Here is an 11,473-nt window from a genome sequence, read left to right as displayed (position 1 = left end):
TGTGTGTGTGTGTGTGTGTGTGTGTGTGTGTGTGTGTGTGTGTGTGTGTGTGTGTGTGTGTGTGTGTGTGTGTGTGTGTGTGTGTGTGTGTGTGTGTGTGTCGTGCGTGCCGTGCGTGCGTGCGTGCGCGTTAGTTTTAAAGACCCCCATAGAGATCAGTTTATAACTCGAACCCTGGTCGTCGTGGACAAGGTACTCTTTACTAAAGTGAAAATAGTAAAAGCACAGTGTAGAGAATACTCTGCAGGGAGGAAAAGTCCTGCATTAAAAGGTTTACTTAAGCAACTTTTTTCAAATATTAGCATCAGTTTGTACTTTAAGCACATTTAGGAAAAGTAAAAGTACTCAATATGCATTTCACTGTAAAACATAGTGTGTATACTGTAGCTGGTAAAGGTGAATCTTTTTTTTTGAAACAATATTGGGTTACCTTGATATTTTGGTACTTGGATTAGGTTACTGATTACAAAAACATGTTACCAATAATTTTTTCAAGTAAACCTCCAAACCATGATCATGTATGAGTGTTTTGTTATCTTCTGTGATATGTTTGGTATTTTAAATCATGGTAGTGAATCAGAGCAAAGTGTATACAAGTGTTGAGTGTACCATGTGTATGTGTTCGAGTGTGGTTGTGTGTATGTGTCTCAGGCCCCATTGCCCATAAGGGATGGTCGAGTCCCGTCTATCAAATCCAGTGTGTCAGGGAGCAAATTGGAAATGCCAATTTCACTTTACACTGCCCCGCATCTTATCTCCCCCTCACCCTCATCCCAGCACTTAGCTCATGCGTAAATGAATACGGTCCTCTCACACGTCTACCTCCTTCTGATTTCACTCTGCTCCCACCTCTCTGACCACTTCTGCTCCTCATCCTCCTCCTTCTTCTTCTTCTTCTCCCCATCCATCCCACCTCATCTCCTCACTTCCCATTCCTGTCTACATTCTCCCATGCCCATTCAGCTGTAACCCATCTGTTTTTTCTCTGTGTGTATTTATGAAATATGTCTGTTTTTTTTGGTGAATATGGATTTATGCATGCTCGGTCTGTTTCGCCGCCTGCAATGAACAAGCCGGGGAGAATCACTATGCAAATGAAGCGATATCTCATATTCGAGAATTTGCATTGAATCCATTATAAATCAGCAATTTCTCACACTGGTCTTCTCTGTCTGTCTCAGTATGACTACGAGGGTGGGGACATCGGTGACCTCCCCGTCGACCTCTCCGTGGTATGGAATGGGAACTTCGTCATTGACAACCCCTCCAACATTCAAGGTACGACTTTTTTTTTAATCTCCGTTTTTTTACCAAGCTGGAGCTTTGTTGGTTGTCCAAAAAAAGGTTTAATCGACACCGCTTGTTTATCCATCTGTAATGATTTTCTGTGAAGCAAAAATGCCTTGTCCACTTTTTCTGCAATTTCATTTTTGACAGCCATCGGGGAGAAAATTGAAAGTGTACAGTACCATCCATATTCTTGTCTCGGGGTTAAAAGAAAGACAGAGGGAGTGATTGATGGACGGAGAGGATAACAAACAAACATCCCACGGAGAAATTAACAGGGATGGATGTAAGAGGGGAAGATAAACAAATGGCAAAACCAATAGGCAGAAGGGAAAATGGATGGAGGGGAAGAGAGATGGGTGGATGACAGGTTGATAAATGTGGCGTGTAATGGTGGGGACTAGATGAGAATAAACGGATTGACAAAGATAAACAGAAAGCGACATGGAGGGATGGCATTTATTAGTTTTAATCGCTATCTGTGCATGAAATGGAAAACAATTACCAATTCTAAATTCTTTATCAAGTGTAATATATGGAGGCTGTGTGTGGAGGCTAATAGTTTTAGACGTCCCATTACGCAAGTGAATGTAAGTCTTGCTCTGAAGTATTTTGCTTGCCTATAGTAGATTAACTAACATTTTCCAATGTATTCTTTCTCTATTATTCACCATAAGTTTCACCTTTTAGATCAGACATGTTCACACTTTTATATCACATCTGCAATGTAATGTAATGTAACATCTTCTGTGTTCTATCTGACATCATTGTAATACATGTCAAACGTGCAGTTCTTTTTGCAGATTGCTTGGATTTATAGTTACTATCGGTCACAACCTAATTCTCCTGCCTGTGTTATTTTGTTTATAAAGTGCTTTTTAATTTTTGATGTGATGATAGATGGGAATTAAACGTCATGAGCACATGCTGAGAAATACTACATTTGCCACAACACAATGAATAATCACATTTTTGTGCAATCAATGGATCATGTCATCTTAAAAAATGGATTTGATGCCTTTTCCTAATCTGACTGACTAATACCAGCCTACAGTATATCTGATGACACAATCCAATTAGTTCCATCATTGCCGTTAACTTTGTAAGTTGTAACATTGCATAATGGAGCATTTTAGCCAAAACACATGTGTAAACTGAGTGTGTATCTACTATTTACTACTGTTAATACTTCTATTATTGGTAAAATTACAATTTTGCAGTTGCTTGCTGAATGAAATCAAGGTTAGTTTAGGTTGTTTCAGTCAAAATGGTCCACCCTACAATGAAAGGGAACATAGAAGGTTGCTTTCCAACTCAATGTGCCCCGTTTGACTTATCTACGCTGGTATGAAAAAATAGTTATTCCAACTTGAACTTCAAACAACCCGACATAGATTGCCCAGGGTCTCAGTCTGTTTCCAAGTAAACCGTATAAATTACTAAACTTGTTTTCTACCGCTGAACCATGCGGTGCTGATGATGAAGGCTTACAGTCAACCAAACTGTTTCATTTAGAAATCATGTCAGTCTATATTTCTTTATCATTGACATTCATGTTCCCCAGAGGTTCTTTGTTCTAAGTCAATTACCAATTAGCTAAAATAAATGTATGACCTGCCACTGTAAACAATTTTTTTACAACATCTTATAAATATCTGCGTGATATTAGCTATCACCTAAAATAAAAAAAATAATAACATTTACTAAATATCTCAATAAACCATTTGTACCATTGGCTGCCATGGACATTTAGTTCAAATATTCCTGATTTCCTGAGGGTCAATCCTATTGACTTTAATGATCCCATGGACTTTCAGATGGTCCCATCATAAGGTCAATATATTTTAACTTTCAATAAGTTATTGATTATATGTCAAACAACAATCAGATTAGAGAAAGTTATGATTTACCACTGATCAATGTTTAATAATGGCTTTAAATAAATCACAACGGAATCTTATAAAGCATTGGTACCATTGGTTGCCATGGCATTTTGTTCAGACATGCATGTTCACCAGAGGATGAATCCTACTGACAATGGTCCCATTTGAAGATAAAATAAAAGACATGTACACTGCAGACTATTTTACATCTCCAAGATCAGTAGTGTGAAGCAATAACAATAGAAAAAGCAGGATCTTAGCTATCTTTGAATAAAACTCATATCAGAGATGTTGTACATCTGTCGAGGCTCCACAGTGAGGTTTTCCTGCTGAGTTATCCAGCTAACTCCTGAAACACACCCCAGGGATGTGTGCGACAGCAAAGAGAGTTTGGGAGTGTGAAATCCAATGATCTCAGTGTGTGTTCCTGTTATTGGGACTTTGGGTAAGCACAGCAGACCTCTCTCCTCGACTTTCTTGGTGGCATGCATAGAAGGCATGCAGCACTGTAAGCCAGTGGTGTGCTCCTCATAAAAAGACAAAGACAGAATAAACTGAAACAGCTGGCGAGGTTATGGATGAGTAATTTGTTTGAATCAACAATGTTTTCAACCCCCCATAGATCTATTCAAGTTATTGTGCTAAAGCCTCATAGAATACCTATTATAAAACTCTGCATTATAAAACCTCATACAAATCTCATAAAGACCTTCTCCTCCTTTTTCCTCTCCATCCTCTATTAATCCCTCTCAGCTCCGTCCCCGTCTTTTTCTCTTATTATCGTATAAGACCGTATTATCCGTCTGAGGCAGAGGCTGGCCCGGCTTTGCCCTAGTGTAAAGTGGAGATGTTAATGTTAATTAAATCATTCATTTGGTTCAGATTAATTAGCGCCGCGCTACTTTTAAGCCGAGCCGTGGCTAATCAGATTACGCCCGAGCGGAGGGCCGAGGCGGGCAGATGGATACGGAAGAAGCTCGCTTTGAAGTCCGGCCGCCGTCTGTCTGCAGAGGAGGAGGAGATCCCACTCCTTTTTTTCTCTTGCTGTTTTTCCACTTCAGTTCAATTTAAATCTGTTTAGCTAGTGAGACTGCAAACACACCTTTGGCCTTGTTATATCAACTGAGGTAATTAAAATAGAGATTAACAGATCAGAAAAAAAAAGCTTAGAATAACTATCCATTTACCTTGACTTTTTCACTCTTTGCTGTCTTGCTCTCCTTGTCTTGAATTGTGTAGGAATCAGAAATCTTTTATCAATCCCACAGCGGTGAAATCATTCGTTGCCCTATTATGCTCATGTTCAGGTTCATATTTGTATATTTTGCCACTACTGTGAAATGTTAACATGCTATAATGTTCAAAAAGCTCTATATTTTTCTCATACTGCCTGTGCTGCAGCACCGCTTTTCACCCTCCGTCTGAAACCAGAGCCCAGTCTGCTCTATTTTGATTGGCTTAAAGATGAACTGCCACTTAGTAAATCACGTACAGTGTGATAGCCAATAAAATAAGATAAACGTGTTAGCCAATAAAAGGACGACTGTTACATAATGATGTCACTATGTTACTTAAGTAAACAAAGTAGTGTATGGGAGAGAAACTCCCTCTGGAGGGAACACAGGGATTTTAGACTTTGCATACCATTGAAATGCACAAAAACCTATAGAACACACCACAGGGATGGGAAAACCCAAAAAGGATAATAGCGCCTCTTTAACCCTCCTGTTGTCTTCGTTTTCCCCCCTTACTTTGGTGTTCGCGGTCAAATTTGACCGGTCCTGTTTTAACTGCTATTACATTAACACAAAAACCATTAATCATCACCACATTTCATTTAACGCCCTTTCAAACTGTAAATATTGTATCAGACTACCGGTATACATGAAAAACTGCAGTAAATATACAAAGAACAGACACTGAACATGTATTGCGTGTGCCAGGTTTGATCCAAGCCATCCAAAATTCAATGAAAGTGGTGATCAGCAAATGCATACGTTCAAATGTCTACTGTGAAGGATATCATAAAGCCTTAATGCAATCGAATGTAAAACAAAAAAGTTATGATGATGAAAGTAGTACATCGGTCAGATTTGACCCGAAGACAACAGGAGGGTTAAAAGGGGTAGTGCAGATAAAAAGACAAATACCATAAAAAGCTAATAAATAATTATAGCACAAGTTCATAAAATCCAATAAGTACATATACATAGTAAGAAGGAATTGAAATTGGTAGCAGTATTATGAAATACATAAACACATAAATTGCTTGTTTCTCTCCTCAAATAGTTTCCTCTCTGTTCCTCTCATTGTCTGGGCCTCGCGGGGCCTCACCATCTTTACATTCATAACTATTTGTGTTGCTGTTTTGTTAACAAGCACAGCTAAAATGTATCTCCCCCCTCCCCCCGCCCGCCTTTCATCTCCCGCTTGTCTCTCGTCTCAGGTGTTTAAGGTTTTTAATTATTTTTTTATTTATTACTTTTAATGACTTTTTCCACTCTGCAGAGTTAAGGGAATGCTTTTATTTTTCTTCGACACAACAGATTATCAATTCCCTATTGACGTTAGAAGACATTACCTGTTGAATTAATTTCTTTAATATCCCTCTAGGTTGCTTGTTCCTTTTTTTACTCCTACTTATCCATGGCAACAGATATTTCCTCATCGTCACAGCTTGGTAGTGGTAATATTTCTTCACTGTAGGTGTTTTAACATTCATTTATGCAGTCCCCTCTGAGCTTCAAGACACACATTTTTGATTACTTTTTGTCGTGCCAGCCTTGCTTTTAATTCAAATTAACAACTTACATAACTTTCTGTTTACCAGAATAATATTTTTCAAGCACTATACCGAAGGTTACACACAATAGAGCAACCCTAATACATGTTTATATACAACACCAAGCAAAACAATGTACTCTAGCTTGGTGTAGAAAATAAAGTGAAAATAATTTTCTTTGAAAAATTAAAACATAGGCATAGCTGACTTGTTAAAGCTTAACTTAACCGATCAGAGCAGACTGGGCTCTGGTTTCAGACAGAGGGTGAAAAGGCAGTATTAGAAAAATAAAGAGCTTTTTGATCATTAAAGCACGTAAATATGTCATAGTATAAGCACATAATACAAATATGAACCTTAAAGGCCCTGACACACCAAACTGACACCAAAGAACATGTCCCGACGGACCCGACTGTTGTGTCGCCTCACGTCTCCTGCGTCTTGGCCAAAAAGTTGCAGTGAAACACACCGCAAAGACTTCAGCCGATGGCCAAGTAGCACGTACGCACTGCGCGTGCATGAGTGGCCATAACTCTCCTTACCAGCAGGCGGCGGTAGTGTGTATTCGTCATTCAAAAGAGGCAACAACCGGAAGATAGACTGCGTGATAACCGAGAGAAGAAGAACAGACTGCGTGATATAAAAAAACATCAAATAGCGTGTGCGTTCCATTTTCAGGCTTTCCCGAACCTGTGTCGAGAGAGCTAAAATAGTAAAAAATCTCAGATTTGCCTTCTTAATAGTTTGTTTGGGTCCCTCACGTCCGTTTCACTTCTCATGCACTGATTCGCTAAGCTGAACAGCCAATCAGAGGGATTTCTTTGACCGAGGGCCTTTGGCTGACAGCCTAGCGATTCAACATGTCGAATCGGCGGCGGAAAGTGTCGGCACGGCCGAAAAGACACGACGATGCAGTACACACCAATCTGAGTTGGGCGAAACGACGCTCATCGACGGCCCGACATCTATCGACACCGAAAATCGGCTCGCTAGGTCACCAAAACATGGCCATTAAAAAGAGGTGGGAAGTACCATTTTATGATACTCTGAACTTTTACTCCACTACAATTATGATGTAAATCATGTACTTTTACTCCACTTCATTTATTTAATGACTTTACTTTACAGATTTGGATTCATAATTTGAAATGTAATTAACACTTAAATAAGACTTTATTTACACCTGGAGTAAATTCAGAAGCTACCCTACAGTATACAAAGTCATTCAAACTAGCTGCACCTTTACCAGCTTTGATAACACTTTAATGCATCAATAATTATAATCAAAACATATCATATATTATTCTGGAATTGACCAATCTGCATAATGAGTACTTTTACTTTTGGTACTTAGTCTAGTATATTTTGGTGCTAATACTTTTGTACTTTTACTTGAGTAACTTTTTGATTACAGGACTTTTACTTGTAACAGATTATTACTGAACTCTGCTATATTACCACAAGTAATTTTTCCACCTCTGCCGTTAGATCATAAAAGCTTGCATTCTATTGTATTAGACTTAAAGAGCAACTTGCAGGGTTTTTAACCTTGCCCGAAAATTACAATTAAAAATGTTAATGCAGGATTTGATATGTTTTACAAGACATAAGGGCAGGAATTCAGAGGAAAAGGAGCCGTTTGAGCCTCTGCCTTACTTAAAAACTGCTTTTTTTAACGCTCATCGTCAACGCTTATTCGTCACATGGGGAGCAACCTTTCTCGGACTCGTCTCTGGGGCCAATCCGGCGCGTAGTGTTTGTGTTGCGTTTGGCGCGTTGCTGATTTAGTGGCAGCTGGTATTTTTCGGCTATTTTACATTGCCCCTTTCACCATTTGTAATCATGGTGAGCTTGTGTTTGTGCGGTTGCTACAAACTCCGCCTGTCAGGCACATCGAGTCCAAGACTGCCGAGCTAGCGTTCGTTCCTGGGGGGGATGCGTTTGCATCCACCTCCCTGCATCACATACTCTCACAGCTTTATCAGGAACCGTATTACATCTCTCTCCCCTCCCCTCGCGGCTCTCTCTCTCCGGGTACACAGCACCCGTAGATCGTATTTGGTGTTGCATTAGGTAACGTGTGGGTGGCCTGCTACTGCTCCAGCCGTCTCCTTTGTGTTGGTTTGGATTCCCCCTGTTTGTGTTGTTTTGGTGGGGTCGTGCCTGGTCACTCCTGGCTCCCGGGCTCCCCTCCATCACCTTCGGCAATCAGCTGTTGCACCCTCCCCGACTTCATCAAGCCATTCACAACGGACATATCAACGGAGGCTCCACAACATTTCTCCGCCAGATCATCACGCTATCAGGCCGGTATCTCACGCTCTCCCCTCGCGTACCAGCCCACCGTAGTGTGGGTTGCATTTAGGTACGCGAAGATATACGGCTGTTACTTCGCTTGCTTTCGTTATGGATCAGTATCACAGTCCTGCAGCTAACGTTACCTTTTATCAATACTACTTTGTGTATAGCCTGATATATGATGCCTACTTTACATGTTGTGATGGTGCTGACGTTAGCTAACATTAAAACTGTGCTAACCCTCACCTCACCAGACAGCTCCCGTCTCGCTGGTTCTCCCACAACAAAGCTCCATTTCTCTCCGATGGCCGTATTTCTTTCTATCCTTGGGCTGCTTCTGCGTCTCTGGACGCCTAGCAGCGCTCTAATTATAATCATATGCCATTCAATCGTATATTCTTTCACCTCTTCTGTGCTCAAAAACTGGCATTGTGGCCATGTTTATTCTACGTTAGACCGGCCCACACCCGCCTCTCCCCCATGTTAGTCCACGTGGCGAGGGTCAACGTGCGGAGGCCATTTTTATGCGGAAGCTGAAAATGTCTCTAAAACGACGCCAGATGTCGCTGTAGTGTATATTCTGTATATTTTTTGGAAATCTAGTGTATTCTCTCATTTTCCATACACATTTTGTCACTGCGTGTCTCTACCTATCTAGTGCTCTTTCATCTAGAGTTCTTATCTTAAACAAATTTTTTTAATTTTCCCAGATTGAGGTCATTTTCTCAGGTCATCCCGTATCGGAGCTACGTGCTTTTTCCATGTTTCTGAACATTTTAAAGGTCTATGTTTTGCTGCATCACTGAGATGTCCACATAACTTTAAAACGATGGAATACTGACCGTTCATGAAAGTGGAAAAAATCATTTTAGGAGTTGTTTTGTATGTATCTTCTTTTAATGTTGTCCTACTAGGTTTATTGGATTATTTGTCAACATTTGCTCCGACAGATCGGTCTCCTCCTTGTAGATTATTCGGACTTGATCCCTAACCACATCGGCAAAAATCCGGCTTACCTTGAGCCATGTTGTTTCTTAACAGTTAATCCTTGTGAATTGTTTCCACTTCCGCCGTCCTTAATTTCTTCATAGCACGCGGGATCTAAATTGATTAATCCAGGTCATAAAACCATCAAAGTCACTCAATAGTGCTCATTAATTATGCTTTCATCCTCCTTTACAAAATACTCACATTCATCCAGTTTGTTGCAGTATGTAGCATTTTTTAGACTTTAACTGATTACTGCCTGGTGCCTCCCCCCCCCCTTGTGTGTGTGTGCTGTGTGTGCGGGGGGGGCGCAACCTCAACAGCGCAGTCATTTGGGGGGCTCTTTGCGGAAAAACGGTTGGGCAACCCCTGGTCTGGAGGACAGATGTACGGTTCATCCTCAGTTTCACTCGCTGTTGGTGGTAAAGACAGAAATATCAGCCAAAGTTTCCGCAACCAACAGCGCTGGCCAGTCAATAGGGGGTTGGGACTGGCAGCTGTACGGTGCGGTTCAAGTCCCCGAACGACTTAAAGTATGGGGTGTGGAGCTCTTGGAGGGCCCCCCAGTGGGCGCCCTGCCTGTTTGTTCGGAAAGCTTTGGCTGCATATTTCTGTCTTTAAACCAACAGCCGACGGGGTGAAACTGAGTGGGATGAACCGTACTAATCTGTCCTCCAGCCAGGGGTCCCAACTTTTTTCCCAAGGGCCCATGACTCTGTTCGAGGTTGGCCCACACCACACACACACACACAAGGGAGGGCAACAGCAGTATTCAAGTTTAAACGTCTAAAAAATGCCGTCAACTACCTGTCCAACTGCGCAGATGAATGTGCAAGTATTTTGTTAAAGGAGGAGAACAGCATAATTAATGAGGCACTACTTGAGTGACTTTGAAATGGTTTTATGACTCTGGATTATTCATTTAGATTCCCGCTGATGAGAAACTTACAAGGGGACGGCGGAAGTGGCAACATTCCAAGGGATTAAACTGTTAAAACACATGCTCAAAGTAAGCCGGATTTGCCGATGTTGTTTATGTGGTCAAAAGTCGTACTAAATAATCGTACATGGAGGCAAGACGATCTGTCGGAGCAACTGGTGCAATAATCCCAATACAATCCTTAGTAGGACACATTTAAAAAAAGACCAGTACAATACAACTCCTAATGATTTTTCCACTTTCAGTTGACTGCTCATTATCATCGTTTTTTAATAATTTTATGTGGCGACATCTCAGTGATCAGCAAAAACCATGCTTTAAAATGTGCAAGAAACATGGAAAAAGCACGTATGCTCCTGATCGGGCTGACATGAGAAAATGACTCAACTGCGTGGAGAAAATAATTAAATATTTGTTTAAGATAGAACTTCTAGATAAGAGCAACTGTAGGTTAGGACACCAGTGAGATACAATGTGTAGGAAAATGAGTGAATACACTTCGAATCTTCAACAAAATATCAAATATACACTACAGTGACATCGGGCGTCTTGTTTAGTAAGACATTTCACTTCCCATAAAAATGGCCTCCGCACGTGACCTCCCACGTGTGACTTAACATGGGGGAGGAGCGGCCGTTAACGTGATGATAACATGGTCCAATGCCAGTTTTGACACAGAAGGAGTTGGAAAATTATTATTGAATGCATGACTATGATTATAATTATGAGCCTGCCTCGGCCGCCAAGAGACAGAAGCGCCAAGGATTGAAAAAGATTAACGGGCCATCGGAGGCAAATGGGCTTTGTTGCTGTGGAGAACCAGCGAGAACAGGGCAGTGTCCTTTGACCGTGGCGTGACCGCGTTACGCTACAGTTAATGTTAGCTAGATACAGTCCATGCAACCAACATTGTAAAGTTACAATCATATATCAGGCTAAAATAACTAAAGTATATGATAATATAGGATAACGTTACTGCGCAGGACTGTGGATACTGTCATAACAGACCTCATGCGCAGTCATCAGCCCGTATCTCGCGTTAACCTAATCCACTCCAGTAAACACTACGTGACTGCTGGTACCGGAGCGGAGAGACGTGGAAGATACGGCAGCTGAAATACTTGATGATCTGGCGGAGAAAATGTTGTGGAGCCATGCCGTTGATATGCCGTTGTAATGTTGATGGAAGTCGGGTAGAGTGGCCGCTGCTCACATGCATCGCCTGATTGCAGAGTCGTGAGTGGAAGGTTGAGTCGAGGCGCTCTGCACTCAGCCGTGCAGCTACGACGGCCCACA

The 11,473-nt window shown here is 41.3% G+C and overlaps 1 protein-coding gene across 1 annotated transcript in view; it reads left to right on the top strand.

The window, feature by feature from the left end:
- The window catches only part of LOC104951913 (plexin-A1-like), a 122,407-nt gene that overhangs the window by 2,169 nt on the left and 108,765 nt on the right, over positions 1 to 11,473 (top strand). Inside the window, exon 2 of the mRNA XM_010778649.1 lies at positions 1,182 to 1,278. Coding sequence (XP_010776951.1) covers positions 1,182 to 1,278 — 97 coding nt within the window. The remainder of the gene's footprint in view (positions 1 to 1,181; positions 1,279 to 11,473) is intronic.

This window comes from Notothenia coriiceps, unplaced genomic scaffold, assembly GCF_000735185.1.
Source record: "Notothenia coriiceps isolate Sejong01 unplaced genomic scaffold, NC01 NC01_scaffold00019351, whole genome shotgun sequence".
Classification (NCBI taxonomy): Eukaryota; Metazoa; Chordata; class Actinopteri; order Perciformes; family Nototheniidae; genus Notothenia; species Notothenia coriiceps.
This window is presented reverse-complemented; position numbering and strand designations above follow the sequence as displayed.